Source organism: Euprymna scolopes, chromosome 6 (assembly GCF_053919585.1).
Source record: "Euprymna scolopes isolate OS-2025 chromosome 6, ASM5391958v1, whole genome shotgun sequence".
Classification (NCBI taxonomy): domain Eukaryota; kingdom Metazoa; phylum Mollusca; class Cephalopoda; order Sepiida; family Sepiolidae; genus Euprymna; species Euprymna scolopes.
The window spans coordinates 143,922,551-143,944,244 of record NC_136487.1 but is presented as its reverse complement, the minus strand read 5'-3'; the positions used below and the strand labels follow the sequence as shown (position 1 = coordinate 143,944,244).

The following is a 21,694-nucleotide window of genomic DNA, read 5'->3' as shown; positions in this document are numbered from 1 at the left end:
TTGATTCCAATCTCTCACATTCATTTTTCAAAGTTTTTTGGTATCGTTTCTACCATTAGTAGTATTATCTTTACTTCCTTCATTCTCCAGATCCCTTTGAACTCTCTGGCCAATTCTGTGTATTTGCTCCACTTTTTAGTCTCCTTGATCTTAACTCTATAGTATGCGGGAACGGCAAAATTTACAATCTGGCAGGATTTTCCTTCTTCTTAACTATTATGACATTCGGTTTTCTTGCTTGGACGGGTTTATCCGTTTGGATACTCGTGTCCTATAGGATTTTGTGACTTTCATTTTCCAGTACTGCTACCGGTTCGTGTTTGTACCATTTGTCTGTGTGTTCAAGATGCAATTGTTTACATAACTGTCAATATACTGCCTTTCCCACTTGATTGTGTCAATTTTTATATTCTTTTTGGGTTGGTTTGCTGCATTAACTTATGTGGTTTATTGTTTCGTTTCTTTGTCCGCACAGTCTGCATTTGTAGTTTTTTTGTGTGTGTTTTGTCGATCCTTGCTTTGATGTGATTGATTCTAATTGCGTTATCTTGTACAGCTGTCATTAGTGATTCAGTTTCAGTGTTAAGGTTTCCTTTTTTATCAATTTCCAAGTGTTTTCGTTAGTCTCTCCTTTTGTAATCCTTATGAGTCGTCCATGTTCTTTCTTAGTCTTATCCTCGTCTATTTTTCTATTTTGTTTGTTTTATTCCGTGTTTCTTGCTGCAGTAATTATTCTTTCAGTGTTCTTCATTATGTATTTTTCTATTTTGTTTGTTTTATTCCGTGTTTCTTGCTGCAGTAATTATTCTTTCAGTGTTCTTCATTATGTATTTTTCTATTTTGTTTGTTTTATTCCGTGTTTCTTGCTGCAGTAATTATTCTTTCAGTGTTCTTCATTATGTATTTTTCTATTTTGTTTGTTTTATTCCGTGTTTCTTGCTGCAGTAATTATTCTTTCAGTGTTCTTCATTATGTATTTTTCTATTTTGTTTGTTTTATTCCGTGTTTCTTGCTGCAGTAATTATTTTTCAGTGTTCTTCATTATGTATTTTTCTATTTTGTTTGTTTTATTCCGTGTTTCTTGCTGCAGTAATTATTTTTCAGTGTTCTTCATTATGTATTTTTCTATTTTGTTTGTTTTATTCCGTGTTTCTTGCTGCAGTAATTATTTTTCAGTGTTCTTCATTATGTATTTTTCTATTTTGTTTGTTTTTTTCCGTGTTTCTTGCTGCAGCAATTATTCTTTCAGTGTTCTTCATTATGTATCTTTCTATTTTGTTTGTTGTATTCCGTGTTTCTTGCTGCAGCAATTATTCTTTCGGTGTTCTTCATTATGTATTTTTCTATTTTGTTTGTTTTATTCCGTGTTTCTTGCTGCAGTAATTATTCTTTCAGTGTTCTTCATTATGTATTTTTCTATTTTGTTTGTTTTATTCCGTGTTTCTTGCTGCAGTAATTTTTCTTTCAGTGTTCTTCATTATGTATTTTTCTATTTTGTTTGTTTTATTCCGTGTTTCTTGCTGCAGCAATTATTCTTTCGGTGTTCTTCATTATGTATTTTTCTATTTTGTTTGTTTTATTCCGTGTTTCTTGCTGCAGTAATTATTCTTTCCGTGTTCTTAATTATGATTTTTTCTATTTTGTTTGTTTTATTCCGTGTTTCTTGCTGCAGTAATTATTCTTTCAGTGTTCTTCATTATGTATTTTTCTATTTTGTTTGTTTTATTCCGTGTTTCTTGCTGCAGTAATTATTCTTTCAGTGTTCTTCATTATGTATTTTTCTATTTTGTTTGTTTTATTCCGTGTTTCTTGCTGCAGTAATTATTCTTTAAGTGTTCTTCATTATGTATTTTTCTATTTTGTTTTATTCCGTGTTTCTTGCTGCAGTAATTATTCTTTCAGTGTTCTTCATTATGTATTTTTCTATTTTGTTTGTTTTATTCCGTGTTTCTTGCTGCAGTAATTATTCTTTCAGTGTTCTTCATTGTGTATTTTTCTATTTTGTTTGTTTTATTCCGTGTTTCTTGCTGCACTAATTATTCTTTCAGTGTTCTTCATTATGTATTTTTCTATTTTGTTTGTTTTATTCCGTGTTTCTTGCTGCAGTAATTATTCTTTCAGTGTTCTTCATTATGTATTTTTCTATTTTGTTTGTTTTATTCCGTGTTTCTTGCTGCAGTAATTATTCTTTCAGTGTTCTTCATTATGTATTTTTCTATTTTGTTTGTTTTATTCCGTGTTTCTTGCTGCAGTAATTATTCTTTCAGTGTTCTTCATTATGTATTTTTCTATTTTGTTTGTTTTATTCCGTGTTTCTTGCTGCAGTAATTATTCTTTCAGTGTTATTCATTATGTATTTTTCTATTTTGTTTGTTTTACACCGTGTTTCTTGTTGCAGTAATTATTCTTTCAGTGTTCTTCATTATGTATTTTTCTATTTTGTTTGTTTTATTCCGTGTTTCTTGCTGCAGTAATTATTCTTTCAGTGTTCTTCATTATGTATTTTTCTATTTTGTTTGTTTTATTCCGTGTTTCTTGCAGCAGTAATTATTCTTTCAGTGTTCTTCATTATGTATTTTTCTATTTTGTTTGTTTTATTCCGTGTTTCTTGCTGCAGTAATTATTCTTTCAGTGTTCTTCATTATGTATTTTTCTATTTTGTTTGTTTTATTCCGTGTTTCTTGCTGCAGTAATTATTCTTTCAGTGTTCTTCATTATGTACTTTTCTATTTTGTTTGTTTTATTCCGTGTTTCTTGCTGCAGTAATTATTCTTTCCGTGTTCTTCATTATGTATTTTTCTATTTTGTTTGTTTTATTCCGTGTTTCTTGCTGCAGTAATTATTCTTTCAGTGTTCTTCATTATGTATTTTTCTATTTTGTTTGTTTTATTCCGTGTTTCTTGCTGCAGTAATTATTCTTTCAGTGTTATTCATTATGTATTTTTCTATTTTGTTTGTTTTACACCGTGTTTCTTGTTGCAGTAATTATTCTTTCAGTGTTCTTCATTATGTATTTTTCTATTTTGTTTGTTTTATTCCGTGTTTCTTGCTGCAGTAATTATTCTTTCAGTGTTCTTCATTATGTATTTTTCTATTTTGTTTGTTTTATTCCGTGTTTCTTGCAGCAGTAATTATTCTTTCAGTGTTCTTCATTATGTATTTTTCTATTTTGTTTGTTTTATTCCGTGTTTCTTGCTGCAGTAATTATTCTTTCAGTGTTCTTCATTGTGTATTTTTCTATTTTGTTTGTTTTATTCCGTGTTTCTTGCTGCACTAATTATTCTTTCAGTGTTCTTCATTATGTATTTTTCTATTTTGTTTGTTTTATTCCGTGTTTCTTGCTGCAGTAATTATTCTTTCAGTGTTCTTCATTATGTATTTTTCTATTTTGTTTGTTTTATTCCGTGTTTCTTGCTGCAGTAATTATTCTTTCAGTGTTCTTCATTATGTATTTTTCTATTTTGTTTGTTTTATTCCGTGTTTCTTGCTGCAGTAATTATTCTTTCAGTGTTCTTCATTATGTATTTTTCTATTTTGTTTGTTTTATTCCGTGTTTCTTGCTGCAGTAATTATTCTTTCAGTGTTCTTCATTATGTATTTTTCTATTTTGTTTGTTTTATTCCGTGTTTCTTGCTGCAGTAATTATTCTTTCCGTGTTCTTCATTATGTATTTTTCTATTTTGTTTGTTTTATTCCGTGTTTCTTGCTGCAGTAATTATTCTTTCCGTGTTCTTCATTATGTATTTTTCTATTTTGTTTGTTTTATTCCGTGTTTCTTGCTGCAGTAATTATTCTTTCCGTGTTCTTCATTATGTATTTATCTATTTTGTTTGTTTTATTCCGTGTTTCTTGCTGCAGTAATTATTCTTTCAGTGTTCTTCATTATGTATTTTTCTATTTTGTTTGTTTTATTCCGTGTTTCTTGCTGCAGTAATTATTCTTTCAGTGTTCTTCATTATGTATTTTTCTATTTTGTTTGTTTTATTCCGTGTTTCTTGCTGCAGTAATTATTCTTTCAGTGTTCTTCATTATGTATTTTTCTATTTTGTTTGTTTTATTCCGTGTTTCTTGCTGCAGTAATTATTCTTTCAGTGTTCTTCATTATGTATTTTTCTATTTTGTTTGTTTTATTCCGTGTTTCTTGCTGCAGTTATTATTTTTTCAGTGTTCTTCATTATGTATTTTTCTATTTTGTTTGTTTTATTCCGTGTTTCTTGCTGCAGTAATTATTCTTTCAGTGTTCTTCATTATGTATTTTTCTATTTTGTTTGTTTTATTCCGTGTTTCCTGCTGCAGTAATTATTCTTTCAGTGTTCTTCATTATGTATTTTTTCTATTTTGTTTGTTTTATTCCGTGTTTCTTGCTGCAGTAATTATTCTTTCAGTGTTCTTCATTATGTATTTTTCTATTTTGTTTGTTTTATTCCGTGTTTCTTGTTGCAGTAATTATTCTTTCCGTGTTCTTAATTATGTATTTTTCTATTTTGTTTGTTTTATTCCGTGTTTCTTGCTGCAGTAATTATAATTTCAGTGTTCTTCATTATGTATTTTTCGATTTTGTTTGTTTTATTCCGTGTTTCTTGCTGCAGTAATTATTCTTTCAGTGTTCTTAATTATGTATTTTTCTATTTTGTTTGTTTTACACCGTGTTTCTTGTTGCAGTAATTATTCTTTCAGTGTTCTTCATTATGTATTTTTCTATTTTGTTTGTTTTATTCCGTGTTTCTTGCTGCAGTAAGTATTCTTTCAGTGTTCTTCATTATGTATTTTTCTATTTTGTTTGTTTTATTCCGTGTTTCTTGCTGCAGTAATTATTCTTTCAGTGTTCTTCATTATGTATTTTTCTATTTTGTTTGTTTTATTCCGTGTTTCTTGCTGCAGTAATTATTCTTTCAGTGTTCTCCATTATGTATTTTTCTATTTTGTTTGTTTTATTCCGTGTTTCTTGCTGCAGTAATTATTCTTACAGTGTTCTTCATTATGTATTTTTCTATTTTGTTTGTTTTATTCCGTGTTTCTTGCTGCAGTAATTATTCTTTCAGTGTTCTTCATTATGTATTTTTCTATATTGTTTGTTTTATTCCGTGTTTCTTGCTGCAGTAATTATTCTTTCAGTGTTCTTCATTATGTATTTTTCTATTTTGTTTGTTTTATTCCGTGTTTCTTGCTGCAGTAATTATTCTTTCAGTGTTCTTCATTATGTATTTTTCTATTTTGTTTGTTTTATTCCGTGTTTCTTGCCGCAGTAATTATTCTTTCAGTGTTCTTCATTATGTATTTTTCTATTTTGTTTGTTTTATTCCGTGTTTCTTGCTGCAGTAATTATTCTTTCAATGTTCTTCATTATGTATTTTTCTATTTTTTTTTTGTTTTATTCCGTGTTTCTTGCTGCAGTAATTATTCTTTCAGTGTTCTTCATTATGTATTTTTCTATTTTGTTTGTTTTATTCCGTGTTTCTTGCTGCAGTAATTATTCTTTCAGTGTTCTTCATTATGTATTTTTCTATTTTGTTTGTTTTATTCCGTGTTTCTTGCTGCAGTAATTATTCTTTCAGTGTTCTTCATTATGTATTTTTCTATTTTGTTTGTTTTATTCCGTGTTTCTTGCTGCAGTAATTATTCTTTCAGTGTTCTTCATTATGTATTTTTCTATTTTGTTTGTTTTATTCCGTGTTTCTTGCTGCAGTAATTATTCTTTCAGTGTTATTCATTATGTATTTTTCTATTTTGTTTGTTTTACACCGTGTTTCTTGTTGCAGTAATTATTCTTTCAGTGTTCTTCATTATGTATTTTTCTATTTTGTTTGTTTTATTCCGTGTTTCTTGCTGCAGTAATTATTCTTTCAGTGTTCTTCATTATGTATCTTTCTATTTTGTTTGTTTTATTCCGTGTTTCTTGCTGCAGTAATTATTCTTTCAGTGTTCTTCATTATGTATTTTTCTATTTTGTTTGTTTTATTCCGTGTTTCTTGCTTCAGTAATTATTCTTTCAGTGTTCTTCATTATGTATTTTTCTATTTTGTTTGTTTTATTCCGTGTTTCTTGCTGCAGTAATTATTCTTTCAGTGTTCTTCATTATGTATTTTTCTATTTTGTTTGTTTTATTCCGTGTTTCTTGCTGCAGTAATTATTCTTTCAGTGTTCTTCATTATGTATTTTTCTATTTTGTTTGTTTTATTCCGTGTTTCTTGCTGCAGTAATTATTCTTTCAGTGTTCTTCATTATGTACTTTTCTATTTTTGTTTGTTTTATTCCGTGTTTCTTGCTGCAGTAATTATTCTTTCAGTGTCCTTCATTATGTATTTTTCTATTTTGTTTGTTTTATTCCGTGTTTCTTGCTGCAGTAATTATTCTTTCCGTGTTCTTAATTATGTATTTTTCTATTTTGTTTGTTTTATTCCGTGTTTCTTGCTGCAGTAATTATTCTTTCAGTGTTCTTCATTATGTATTTTTCTATTTTGTTTGTTTTATTCCGTGTTTCTTGCTGCAGTAATTATTCTTTCAGTGTTCTTCATTATGTATTTTTCTATTTTGTTTGTTTTATTCCGTGTTTCTTGCTGCAGTAATTATTCTTTCAGTGTTCTTCATTATGTATTTTTCTATTTTGTTTGTTTTATTCCGTGTTTCTTGCTGCAGTAATTATTCTTTCAGTGTTCTTTATTAAGTATTTTTCTATTTTGTTTGTTTTATTCCGTGTTTCTTGCTGCAGTAATTATTCTTTCAGTGTTCTTCATTATGTATTTTTCTATGTTGTTTGTTTTATTCCGTGTTTCTTGCTGCAGTAATTATTCTTTCAGTGTTCTTCATTATGTATTTTTCTATTTTGTTTGTTTTATTCCGTGTTTCTTGCTGCAGTAATTATTCTTTCAGTGTTCTTCATTATGTATTTTTCTATTTTGTCTGTTTTATTCCGTGTTTCTTGCTGCAGTAATTATTCTTTCAGTGTTCTTCATTATGTATTTTTCTATTTTGTTTGTTTTATTCCGTGTTTCTTGCTGCAGTAATTATTCTTTCAGTGTTCTTCATTATGTATTTTTCTATTTTGTTAGTTTTATTCCGTGTTTCTTGCTGCAGTAATTATTCTTTCAGTGTTCTTCATTATGTATTTTTCTATTTTGTTTGTTTTATTCCGTGTTTCTTTCTGCAGTAATTATTCTTTCAGTGTTCTTCATTATGTATTTTTCTATTTTGTTTGTTTTATTCCGTGTTTCTTGCTGCAGTAATTATTCTTTCAGTGTTCTTCATTATGTATTTTTCTATTTTGTTTGTTTTATTCCGTGTTTCTTGCTGCAGTAATTATTCTTTCAGTGTTCTTCATTATGTATTTTTCTATTTTGTTTGTTTTATTCCGTGTTTCTTGCTGCAGTAATTATTCTTTCAGTGTTCTTCATTATGTATTTTTCTATTTTGTTTGTTTTATTCCGTGTTTCTTGCTGCAGTAATTATTCTTTCAGTGTTCTTCATTATGTATTTTTCTATTTTGTTTGTTTTATTCCGTGTTTCTTGCTGCAGTAATTATTCTTTCAGTGTTCTTCATTATGTATTTTTCTATTTTGTTTGTTTTATTCCGTGTTTCTTGCTGCAGTAATTATTCTTTCAGTGTTCTTCATTATGTATTTTTCTATTTTGTTTGTTTTATTCCGTGTTTCTTGCTGCAGTAATTATTCTTTCAGTGTTCTTTATTATGTATTTTTCTATTTTGTTTGTTTTATTCCGTGTTTCTTGCTGCAGTAATTATTCTTTCAGTGTTCTTCATTATGTATTTTTCTATTTTGTTTGTTTTATTCCGTGTTTCTTGCTGCAGTAATTATTCTTTCAGTGTTCTTCATTATGTATTTTTCTATTTTGTTTGTTTTATTCCGTGTTTCTTGCTGCAGTAATTATTCTTTCAGTGTTCTTCATTATGTACTTTTCTATTTTTGTTTGTTTTATTCCGTGTTTCTTGCTGCAGTAATTATTCTTTCAGTGTCCTTCATTATGTATTTTTCTATTTTGTTTGTTTTATTCCGTGTTTCTTGCTGCAGTAATTATTCTTTCCGTGTTCTTAATTATGTATTTTTCTATTTTGTTTGTTTTATTCCGTGTTTCTTGCTGCAGTAATTATTCTTTCAGTGTTCTTCATTATGTATTTTTCTATTTTGTTTGTTTTATTCCGTGTTTCTTGCTGCAGTAATTATTCTTTCAGTGTTCTTCATTATGTATTTTTCTATTTTGTTTGTTTTATTCCGTGTTTCTTGCTGCAGTAATTATTCTTTCAGTGTTCTTCATTATGTATTTTTCTATTTTGTTTGTTTTATTCCGTGTTTCTTGCTGCAGTAATTATTCTTTCAGTGTTCTTTATTAAGTATTTTTCTATTTTGTTTGTTTTATTCCGTGTTTCTTGCTGCAGTAATTATTCTTTCAGTGTTCTTCATTATGTATTTTTCTATGTTGTTTGTTTTATTCCGTGTTTCTTGCTGCAGTAATTATTCTTTCAGTGTTCTTCATTATGTATTTTTCTATTTTGTTTGTTTTATTCCGTGTTTCTTGCTGCAGTAATTATTCTTTCAGTGTTCTTCATTATGTATTTTTCTATTTTGTTTGTTTTATTCCGTGTTTCTTGCTGCAGTAATTATTCTTTCAGTGTTCTTCATTATGTATTTTTCTATTTTGTTAGTTTTATTCCGTGTTTCTTGCTGCAGTAATTATTCTTTCAGTGTTCTTCATTATGTATTTTTCTATTTTGTTTGTTTTATTCCGTGTTTCTTTCTGCAGTAATTATTCTTTCAGTGTTCTTCATTATGTATTTTTCTATTTTGTTTGTTTTATTCCGTGTTTCTTGCTGCAGTAATTATTCTTTCAGTGTTCTTCATTATGTATTTTTCTATTTTGTTTGTTTTATTCCGTGTTTCTTGCTGCAGTAATTATTCTTTCAGTGTTCTTCATTATGTATTTTTCTATTTTGTTTGTTTTATTCCGTGTTTCTTGCTGCAGTAATTATTCTTTCAGTGTTCTTCATTATGTATTTTTCTATTTTGTTTGTTTTATTCCGTGTTTCTTGCTGCAGTAATTATTCTTTCAGTGTTCTTCATTATGTATTTTTCTATTTTGTTTGTTTTATTCCGTGTTTCTTGCTGCAGTAATTATTCTTTCAGTGTTCTTCATTATGTATTTTTCTATTTTGTTTGTTTTATTCCGTGTTTCTTGCTGCAGTAATTATTCTTTCAGTGTTCTTTATTATGTATTTTTCGATTTTGTTTGTTTTATTCCGTGTTTCTTGCTGCAGTAATTATTCTTTCAGTGTTCTTCATTATGTATTTTTCTATTTTGTTTGTTTTATTCCGTGTTTCTTGCGGCAGTAATTATTCTTTCAGTGTTCTTCATTATGTATTTTTCCAATTTTTTTTTTTTATTCCGTGTTTCTTGCTGCAGCAATTATTCTTTCAGTGTTCTTCATTATGTATCTTTCTATTTTGTTTGTTGTATTCCGTGTTTCTTGCTGCAGCAATTATTCTTTCGGTGTTCTTCATTATGTATTTTTCTATTTTGTTTGTTTTATTCCGTGTTTCTTGCTGCAGTAATTATTCTTTCAGTGTTCTTCATTATGTATTTTTCTATTTTGTTTGTTTTATTCCGTGTTTCTTGCTGCAGTAATTTTTCTTTCAGTGTTCTTCATTATGTATTTTTCTATTTTGTTTGTTTTATTCCGTGTTTCTTGCTGCAGCAATTATTCTTTCGGTGTTCTTCATTATGTATTTTTCTATTTTGTTTGTTTTATTCCGTGTTTCTTGCTGCAGTAATTATTCTTTCAGTGTTCTTCATTGTGTATTTTTCTATTTTGTTTGTTTTACACCGTGTTTCTTGCTGCAGTAATTATTCTTTCGGTGTGCTTCATTATGTATTTTTCTATTTTGTTTGTTTTATTCCGTGTTTCTTGCTGCAGTAATTATTCTTTCAGTGTTCTTCATTATGCATTTTTCTATTTTGTTTGTTTTATTCCGTGTTTCTTGCTGCAGTAATTATTCTTTCAGTGTTCTTCATTATGTATTTTTCTATATTGTTTGTTTTATTCCGTGTTTCTTGCTGCAGTAATTATTCTTTCAGTGTTCTTCATTATGTATTTTTCTATTTTGTTTGTTTTATTCCGTGTTTCTTGCTGCAGTAATTATTCTTTCAGTGTTCTTCATTATGTATTTTTCTATTTTGTTTGTTTTATTCCGTGTTTCTTGCTGCAGTAATTATTCTTTCAGTGTTCTTCATTATGTATTTTTCTATTTTGTTTGTTTTATTCCGTGTTTCTTGCTGCAGTAATTATTCTTTCAGTGTTCTTCAGTATGTATTTTTCTATTTTGTTTGTTTTATTCAGTGTTTCTTGCTGCAGTAATTATTCTTTCAGTGTTCTTCATTATGTATTTTTCTATTTTGTTTGTTTTATTCCGTGTTTCTTGCTGCAGTAATTATTCTTTCAGTGTTCTTCATTATGTATTTTTCTATTTTGTTTGTTTTATTCCGTGTTTCTTGCTGCAGTAATTATTCTTTCAGTGTTCTTCATTATGTATTTTTCTATTTTGTTTGTTTTATTCCGTGTTTCTTGCTGCAGTAATTATTCTTTCAGTGTTCTTTATTATGTATTTTTCTATTTTGTTTGTTTTATTCCGTGTTTCTTGCTGCAGTAATTATTCTTTCAGTGTTCTTCATTATGTATTTTTCTATTTTGTTTGTTTTATTCCGTGTTTCTTGCTGCAGTAATTATTCTTTCAGTGTTCTTCATTATGTATTTTTCCAATTTTTTTTTTATTCCGTGTTTCTTGCTGCAGCAATTATTCTTTCAGTGTTCTTCATTATGTATCTTTCTATTTTGTTTGTTGTATTCCGTGTTTCTTGCTGCAGCAATTATTCTTTCGGTGTTCTTCATTATGTATTTTTCTATTTTGTTTGTTTTATTCCGTGTTTCTTGCTGCAGTAATTATTCTTTCAGTGTTCTTCATTATGTATTTTTCTATTTTGTTTGTTTTATTCCGTGTTTCTTGCTGCAGTAATTTTTCTTTCAGTGTTCTTCATTATGTATTTTTCTATTTTGTTTGTTTTATTCCGTGTTTCTTGCTGCAGCAATTATTCTTTCGGTGTTCTTCATTATGTATTTTTCTATTTTGTTTGTTTTATTCCGTGTTTCTTGCTGCAGTAATTATTCTTTCAGTGTTCTTCATTGTGTATTTTTCTATTTTGTTTGTTTTACACCGTGTTTCTTGCTGCAGTAATTATTCTTTCGGTGTGCTTCATTATGTATTTTTCTATTTTGTTTGTTTTATTCCGTGTTTCTTGCTGCAGCAATTATTCTTTCGGTGTTCTTAATTATGTATTTTTCTATTTTGTTTGTTTTATTCCGTGTTTCTTGCTGCAGTAATTATTCTTTCAGTGTTCTTCATTATGTATTTTTCTATTTTTTTTTGGTTTTATTCCGTGTTTCTTGCTGCAGTAATTATTCTTTCAGTGTTCTTCATTATGTATTTTTCTATTTTGTTTGTTTTATTCCGTGTTTCTTGCTGCAGCAATTATTCTTTCAGTGTTCTTCATTATGTATTTTTCTATTTTTTTTTTGTTTTATTCCGTGTTTCTTGCTGCAGCAATTATTCTTTCAGTGTTTTTCATTATGTATTTTTCTAATCTTTTTATGTGTTATTTATACAGTTTTTTATACAGACCAGCCCTCTTCCTCCGTCTTCCTTTTTCACATATATTTTTTTTTTTTTTACACAGTGATCACCACTTATCAAGGCCCGGAAGCCACTCAGGGATAGGGGTTATTGCAAGTACATTACGTTAGTGAGGAGATTTGCTGAAATGTTTACTTAAGGGGGCGGTTTATTAGGAATTTGTTTACATTGGACTTGAAGACAACCAAGTGTTAGTCCGGAGGGAAGCAGGCAGACGGAACAGAGTTCCACAGGCGTGCAGTTCTAAGAAAGAAGCTTTGTTCATGGAATCCGCGTTTTGATTTAGGCACAGATATAGAGTGGGGGAAATCATTGATTAGTATCATGCTTCCGATTTAGTACATTATACATCGCCATGACTTTCCTGGTCTTATGGTCGAAATTCCTTAGTACTTCTTTGGTCCAGCTTATACACGGCCCAGAGTATCTTATTAGTGACGCTGCCCACGTGTTTATTCCTTCAATCAGATTTCGACTATTTACTTTGGTTTCGAGGAACTTTCTTGTTCTTCGGAGGTATTCCTTTCCTATTTTCTCTTTCATTTCCGTTGCATAAAGAAATGGACGTCCATCTGTAATATAAATCTCACCTGTCTCTTTAAGTGTATGTATGTATGTATGTATGTATGTATGTATGTCTGCCTAAAACTTCTGAGAGAGGCGACGGATTTCCAGGAGATAAGTATTGTTTTAAGCTGAAACCTTCGAACTACAAATATCGAAACACATTAATTCTTTCATCCTATACTGAGCACTTTTTTACAATGTGTTGGATTTGCTTTTATTCATACATTGTTTAAAATAATTTAATTATACCAATCATCACTACCGTCATAATCATTGATTTCTTTTATTTATACATTGTTTAAATTCATTTAATTATAACCACCATCACTACCGCCATAATCATTGATTTCTTTTATTTATTGATTGTTTACATTCATTTAATTATAACCATCATCACTACTGTCATAATCATTAATTTGTTTATATTTATTCATTGTTTAAATTTATTAAATTATACCCATCATCACTACCGTCATAATCATTAATAATTTTTATTTATTTATTGTTTAAATTCATTTAATTATATTTATCATCACTCCCCTCATAAGTATAAATTAGTTTTATTTATTGATTGTTTTAAATTCATTAACTTATACCCATCATCACTACCGTCATAATCATTAATTAGTTTTATTTATTGATTGTTTAAATTCATTTAATTATAACATCATCACTACTGTCATAATCATTAATTTGTTTATATTTATTCATTGTTTTAATTTATTTAATTATACCCATCATCACTACCGTCATATTCATCAATCTGTTTATAGATATGTTTTTATTTATACATTGGTTAAAGTCATTTAATTATACCCATCATCACTACCGAATAATAATATGATGATGATTGATTTGTTTTAATTTATGCATTGTTTAAAGTCATTGTGTTATACCCATCATCACTACCGTTATAATCTTTGATTTGTTTTTATTATTTCATTGTTTAAAGTCATTTAATTATACCCATCATCACCCCGTCATAATCATTGATTTGTATTTATTTATACTATGTTTAAAGTCATTTAATTACACCAATCATCACTACCGTTATAATCATTGATGTTTTTTAATTTATTCAGTGTATAAATTCATTTTATTATACCCATCATCACTACCGTCATAATCATTTATAATTTTTTTATTTATACATTGTTTAAATTGATTTAATTATACCCATCATCACTACCGTTATAATTATTGATTTGTACATTGTTTTAAGACATGTAATTATACTCATCATCACTACGGTCAGAATCATTGATAGTTTTGGTTTATACATTGTTTGAATTAATTCTATTATACCCATCATCACTACCGTCATAATCATTAATTTGTTGTTATTCATCATTGGTCCAATTCATTTAATTATACCCATTATCACTACCGTCATGATTATTGAGCAATTCTACCGTTTTAAACGCATCCCTCAATTCGAAAATATACACAAACACCGCAACTCATGACTTCCTGTTCTACATATCGTATATGTTGGATTTGTTTTTATTTATTTATTCTTGGAGCTCTGTGGAACAGTGACACCCCACTACATTGTGGACCAAGTTTCTTTAACCAAAGCCTAAAGGCAATATAACCCTGATAGAAATATCCAGAGAAGCTTTAATCCTGTCAGCTGTGGCATGCATGACCCACCGTTGTGTGAAATATGCTCTGGTGCCCAGCAACCTAATTCCCAGACATGGATCGAATGGCATGGGGATTGAAAGGGGTACCATAAGCCATCGCAAACGCAACCCCTCAAGGAGAAGCAAATTTCTGATTTAAAAAAAAACATAAAGCAGAAACCAGTACCCTTATAAAGCTGGTCGTCAATTTGATTTGTTGCTGGCTATCTGGCTCTTGCTTGTTACTAGATCTCAACATTTTGAACCAAGAAAGACATAGCTGTCGTACAAAGCTAAAACTCTGCAATAACATCTTTGTACAGATATTTCCTCAGACATTTGTTTATAAAAAAAGTTATGTGGCGATGGAAAAGTTGTGACGCTTGTAGGCCTGATAGGCTTGCAGCATTTAATAACTGATCTGCCATCATGTGTATGTATGTATGTATGTATGTATGTATATGTATGTGTGTATATGTGTAAAAAACAACAACAAAAACAAAAAAACAACAACAACATCGAAATTCATGATTGCTTTGTTTTACGTATTGCGTGTGCTGGATTTGTTTTCATTTTTATTATCGTGTGTATTCGTTGAATTGTGAACATCATCACTATCGTCATGACCATTGAGGAATTATACCGTTTTTAAACGCTTCTCTCAAAAAAACAAAAAAACAAAAAAAAACACAAGATTCATGACTGCTCTGTTGGACTTGTTTATCTGGGGTGGAGAGGGCTCCAGAAAGCCATGGTGAAGGCAGCCTCTCTAGGAGAAGTAAATCTCTGATCTAAAAAAAAGCATAAAGCGGAAGAGCAGTACCCGCATTAAGCTGGTCTGTAGTTTGATTTGTTGCTGGCTATCTTGCTCTTGCTTGTTGCTGGATATCAACATTTTGAACCGAGAGAGAGAGACTAGCTGTCGTACAAAGCTAAATCTCTGGAATAACATCTTTGTACAGATACTTCCTCAGACATTTGTCAAAAAAAAAGAAGAAAGAAAGAAAATGTCCTATTGGCGATGGCTGTCCATATTAACAGGAACAGAAGATATTATGCTAAACGACACCCACTCCAGCTCTGTTGCTGGAATGTGAGAACACTTATTGACAATGGTAAAAGACTAGAACGGAAGACTCCAATTTTGACTAAGGAATTGCAAAGATACAATATGGACATTGCTGCACTCTCTGAGACACGTTTCGCAGGTGAGGATCAACTGGTTGAGCGCGAGTTGGGCTACACGATCTTCTGGTCTGGTAGAGCTGAAAAGGAGAGGCGTGAGGCTGGTGTTGGTTTTGCAGTTAAGAACTCCTTAATTGACAAGATCGAACAGCCAGTAGGCATAAATGGCCGTGCAATGACATTGAGAATGCTCCTTGCTGCTGGTCGTTATATGAATGTTATTTCTGTCTATGCGCCGACTCTTACTTCGCCTGAAGACGATATTACTTCCTTTTATCATATGCTTAGATCTATTATCACCGGTTTGCCAAGTGCTGAGAGTTTAGTGGTTCTTGGTGACTTCAATGCAGGAGTTGGATCAGACAACGAGACTTGGTCTCCATTGGGTCCATATGGTATAGGTAGAGTCAATTCAAGTGGTATGCTGCTTCTCCATCTCTGCAGTGAACTAAATCTTGTTATCACCAACACTTTTTCCCACCAGAAAAAAACAAAGAGACCTGGTTCCATCCCCAATCTAAACATGGCAATTTGCTTGATTACATACTGTGTAGAGGTGGTGATCTTGGAAATTTTTGCAAAGTTAGAGTAATGCGTGGTGCTGACTGTGGTACTTATCATTTAATGGTCAGAGCTAAACTGAGAATTACAGTTCACAAAAAAGCCGTTTCAATGGTGTCAAAGTGCCTAAACGTATTGATGTTTCCAAATTGAAGGATCCAATCGTACGAAGTTCCTTGAAATCTGCTTTCAACCAGGTGGATTTCTCAGATTGTGACTGGGAGACAGTAAGAGATACAATATGCCAAAAAGGTGTTGAAGCTCTTGGGTTGAAGGTTCCCAGACATAGAGATTGGTTTGCTGATAATTACAATCAAATTAAGCCTCAAATTGATAGAAAGCGAAAAGCTTATTTGAAACTTCTCAACTCTTCACCTCTGAACGAGCCAGCGCTCGCTGCCCACTTTTCTTCTGTTTGGAGTGAGTTTCAGTGTTGTGTGCACCAAATAAAAAACAAATGGTGACCTCTCCAGGGAGATACAGACTGCCTACGATCATAGAGATGTCAAGACATTCTACACTCTGCTTCATCAGGCTTATGGTCCGAAATCCTCTTCAACTACACCACTCCTGGCGAAGGACGGGAAAACCTTGCTGAAAACCTCAGATGAAATTATGCATCGATGGCATGAAAACTTTCATGATCTTTTTCATAACCCATCCAATGTTGATGTTGCTGCAATAGAAAGTATCCCTCAATGTTCCTTTTGTCCGGAACTTGATGTTGAACCGACTCTTGCGGAAACAGTTGACTGCATAAAACAAATAAACTCGAACAAAGCCCCTTGGATGGCATCCCTGTTGAGCTGCTGATATATGGTGGTGTCAATGTACATTGTGTGGTCCACTCTTTGATACTGTCAGTATGACAGGGTGACCCGGTTGCCCAAGATTGGGTAGATGCCATCTTGGTTATGTTGTACAAAGGAAAGGGTACAAGGTCTGATTGTGGAAATTATCGAGGTATCTCGCTGCTGAGTGCGGTTGGAAAGGTGTTTGCACGACTTTTGCTAAACCGATTGGAAAAGTATGTATGTCCAAATATCCTTCCGGAATCCCAGTCTGGATTTAGAGGTGGGATAGGAACTGTGGATATGGTGTTTTCTGCTAGACAGCTCTTGGAGAAATGTATTGAACAGCGTTTGCCTCTTTGCCAAGTGTTTGTGGACTTAACCAAGGCGTTTGACACAGTCAACCGTGAGGCTCTCTGGAAAGTGCTGAAAAAATTTGGGTGTACACCTGCTTTTACAGACAAGTTCAAACAACTTCATCATAGTATGAAAGATCGCGTCAACTTTAATGGTCGGCTTTCGGAAGAATTCCCCATTGATAATGGTGTGAAGCAGGGTGATATACCTGCACCAACATTGTTTTTGCTCTATTTGACTGTTGTGCTCTGGTATGGTTTCCACGATTGTGATATAGGTGTTTATATTAGATTCCGAACGACTGGAAAGGTGTTCAACCTTAGAAGATTCCAAGCCAAAACACTTTTTAGTGATGGATTTGTTAGATCTGTTGTATGCTGATGATGCTGACCTAGTAACACACTCCCCAGTAGATATGCAACTAGTGATAGATCTCTTTACAAATGCTTGTACGTGCTTCGGACTGACAGTTAGCATTAAGAAAACTAAAGTCATGTACACTCCCGCTCCCGATGATCTGTATGTGGAACCTGATATCTTCGTCTGTGGAAAGCGCCTTGAAGTCGTAAAAAATTTTGTCTACCTTGGGAGTGCCTTATCAAGTGATGCCACTCTTAATGCGGGAATAAGACAGAGAATCAGCAAGGCATCTGATGCTTTTGGAAAGTTAAAAGATAGAGTCTGGTCTGATGGTGATCTAACTCTGACAATTAAAATTTCAGTATATAAAGCATGTATAGTACCATCCCTATTCTACGCATATGAAACTTGGACCTTGGACCGGTCACATATAGAATTGCTCGAGAGATTCCATCAGCACTGCCTTAGACACATTCTTGGTTTAAAGTGGTATAGCTTTGTCCCTGATACATATGTCTTAAAAAAGGCCAAAACAACCAGTATTGCTACCATTGTTATTAAGAACCAGTTGCGTTGGGCGGGTCATCTCATCCGGTTTGAAGACTATCGACTCCCAAAACAATTGTTCTATGGTGAGCTCTTTCTTGGAAAAAGACCCCAGCACAAGCCCAAAAAAAACGTTTTCGTGATAGCATCAAGGAGAGTCTGGTGAGCTTTCATATTCCTGTTGACAGTTGGGAGTCCCTAGCGTATGATCGCAAGCAATGGAGGACACTGATATACAGGGGTGCAGAACACTTTGAAGCAGCCAAAATAGACTGAGCGAAGCTTAAGAGAGCATGTAGGAAATGCCAAACCTTGCCGCCCAACCATGGAGATCTCTGGATCTGTAAGGTGTGTGATCGGGCTCTGTTGTCTAAGGCAGGTTTTGTTAATCACATGAACGCCCACGATAATACAGGTTCCGCTGCTGTTAGTTTCATACAAATCAGTGAACGTTTTCAGTGTCATGTCTGCTTGAGGGTGTGCAAGTCACTGGCAGGGCTAAAAAATCATATTCGGGCACATGGATTTTAGTGACTGAGGGAGTGGCTCTCGTCTGACAATACGTTGCAATTATCATCATATGTGTATGTATCTTTTTATATGTATATGTGTATGTATATATATGTATGTGTATGTATATATATATGTATATGTATGTATACGTACATATAAATATGTATATGTATATATGTATTTGTGTGTATGTGTGCATGTATGTGTATATTTATATGTTTGTGTGTGCATATGTATGTATATGTATGTGTATATATGCATATATATGTATGCGTGTATGTATGTATATATGTGTACGTATGTGTATGTGTGTATGTATGTTTATATATGTATGTGTATATATATGTGTATGTATATGTACGTATGTGTGTATGCATATGTATGTATTTGTATGTGTGTGTATATGTGTATGTCTATGTAGGTATGTATTGTGTATGTTTGTATGCATATATGTGTGTATGCATATATATGCATGTGTGGGGGGGTGTATGTGTGTGTATATGTGTATGTATGTGTGTATTTATATATATGTATGTATACCAATGAACGTCTTCAGTGTCATGTTTGCTTGAGGGTATGCAAGTCGCAGGAAGGACTTAAAAGTAATCTTCGGGCACATGGATTTCAGTGACTGGGGGTGTGGCACTCATCTTCCAAGACGTTTCAATCATAATGTACTTATCTACGTATGTATGTACGTATGTTTCTATGTCTGCCTAAAACCTTCGACAGAGGCAACGGATTTTCAGGAGATTGGTATTATTTTTAAGCTCGACTCTCCGGACGATAAATATCGAAAAATTGGACAAAAACATTAATTATTTCACCCTTAACTTTTCTACAGGTAGTGGTCGCTTTTTTCGTCAATGTTTTCGAAGGCCAACCCCTCTTCTCGATTGTTTAGCCTTAATTTAAACCTATCTCACTTCTCGTTTGGCGATGGGTGCAAAAGCAAAGAAGTCAGGTTTTATTTTTCACGTTCTTTGTCCCCTTCGCGGTACGGGTTCGGGCCTGCCTGCCTGCCTACTACAACTTATTATTATTATTTTTTTTGCTCCACACACACCTCTAAGTAACCGGTCAACGTCTTTAATATAAATCTCACCTGTCTGTTTAAATGTATGTATGTATGTATGTATGTATGTATGTATGTTGAAAATTTTCGACAGGGCGACGAATTTTCACGAGATCGGTATCGTTTCGAAGTTCCACCCTTCGGACGATAAATATCGAAAATTTTGCTAAAAACATTAATGCCTTCACTCTCAACTCGGCACTTTTTTATAAGGAGAGTCCGTTTTTTTTTTGTTTTTTTTTTTTTGCGTCGGCATTTTTACAAGTCATCGTATCGGTTAGGATCACTTTACTAATTTCAACGTTCCGAACTTTTGGCCCTATCATGGAGTAGGGGTAAAACGTCAAGCCTTCTTTCATTTTCTTTTCTGCCTTCGCATCAAGGGTCTGAGCCTGCCTGCCTACTTCCACTTTTTGTTTTTCGCTCAACACACACCTCCAAACACCCGGTCAACGCCGGGCACCGAGACTAGTCTATAATATAAATCTCACCTGATTGTTTAAATGTATGTATGTATGTTTGTATGTCTGCCTAAAACTTTCGATACAGGCAACGGATTTTCAGAACATCGTTTTGAAGCTCGATCCTTCGGACGACAAATATCAAAAAGTTGGGTAAAAACATTCATATCTTCACCCTTAGTTGGGGACTTTTCGTCAAGGGGGGTCGCTTTTTGGCCGATATTTTCGAAAGGCATCCCCTCCTTTCAATTGACTAGCCTTAATTTAAGCCTACGTCACTTCCGGTTTTACGATGGACACAACGATAAAGACGTCACTTTGTTTTCACGTTCTTTTCCTCCTTCACAGTACGGATTTTAGTCTGCTTTCCTACTACCAATTTTTGATTTTTGCTCCACACACACACCTCCAAATACCCAGGTTAATAACAATTAAACGGCAGTCATTCAGATTTATGCATGACATACAAAGTAAATAACACAAACGCTATCCTGTTAATATATAGATTATTTTGCTTATTAATGTTATTATTATTATTATTATTATTATTATTATTATTATTATTATTATTATTATTGAGTCGTTACAAGCATACACCTCACTTAAAAAAACTTTTGTAGAGTGTCACAAAACTAATATTATTATGAGCTTATATTACAGGATTAGAAAATAAATTGAGTTTTATAACGAATACTTACGTGAAATATTTGGACTTTGTTTGATGACTGGCTTGAGTGGCCGACACAAAGCACCATAGACGGTCAAGTTTAGGAACAGGCCACCAAGTAATAGAAAAGTGCCCCTCATGCCATAAAAAGATGTGACTTTAGTTGATAAGTAGTTCAGCATAAAACTACCAAATCCTTTTCCACTAGTTGCTATTCCAAGTGCAAGGACGCGTTTTTTCAAGAAATATTGCCCGAGCGTAACATTTACAGAAAAATAGTTCACTGCCAAAGAAAAACCTTGAAAGAGAAAAAAAGAGTTTAGATAAAACAGCAGCTGGAAATTAAGTTACCTACCAAAATAGGTTAGCATCTAACCGTACATGTTTTTCCAAACGTAAGTATGAGCAAGTTCTCACACCTCAAATCTGTGTCATATAAAGAAACCCTTAAAGGTCGTGTAATCCGTCTCAAGACTGAATTTGAATGTGCACAACACAGAATTTATCCATCAAGATTTCTTTCTTTGAGTCTACTTTAATGTACTTACTGAGAGACAGCAGGTACTTCGACGAAACCAACAAAACAGAAGTCAAAACCATTTGTCGGTCAACTTGTAATGATTTCATAAACAAATTTGCGCTGCGTTTCAAGTTGTATAAAAATCTAAAGGGAGATAATCTCGAACATTATTTAGAATAAAAAATGGCCAAAGATGGGCACCCAGGCTAGGCTATAATGTAAATTTCACCTGTCTGTTTAAATATATGTATGTATGTATGTATGTATGTATGTATGTATGCCTAAAATTTTTCTCAGCGGCATCAGACCGGATCGAAACCAGTACTGTCTGAAAGGGCGATGTCTTGGTCGAATAATATATGATAATTAGAAATAACGGTCAAGTATTCCTTATAGAAATTGTCGTTCGCTCTGAGGGAGGGAAGCAAAAAATCCTTCCTTCATGACAATTTAGCCAAACACGCATGCGCAAAACACGTTCTTTCTTGAATTAGTGTTAATATAAAAAAAACTACGTAACTTCAGTCACGTCATCATAGACCAGTCGTTATAGTAGCAGCGTAATTATGCTAAGATAGCACATTCGAGCCAATATATCGGATTTTTCTTTTTCGATTTTTAAAGTTTTAATATTGAAATAGTGTTATTTTTCCATCACGTTCGCTGTTTTTTTTTTGTTGTTTATTTTTTAGGATTTTTTAAACAGTGTTATTTATTCCATTTCTTTTTCGTTCGCTCAATCTTTATTTTACGTCACGTTCGCTGTGTTATTC

General features: G+C 32.2%; 1 protein-coding gene across 1 annotated transcript in view; it reads right to left on the bottom strand.

The window, feature by feature from the left end:
• The window catches only part of LOC145278338 (monocarboxylate transporter 12-like), a 66,068-nt gene that overhangs the window by 21,154 nt on the left and 23,220 nt on the right, over nt 1-21,694 (bottom strand). The window contains exon 4 of the mRNA XM_080130631.1: nt 20,433-20,699. Within this exon, the coding sequence (XP_079986757.1) occupies nt 20,433-20,699 (267 nt within the window). The remainder of the gene's footprint in view (nt 1-20,432; nt 20,700-21,694) is intronic.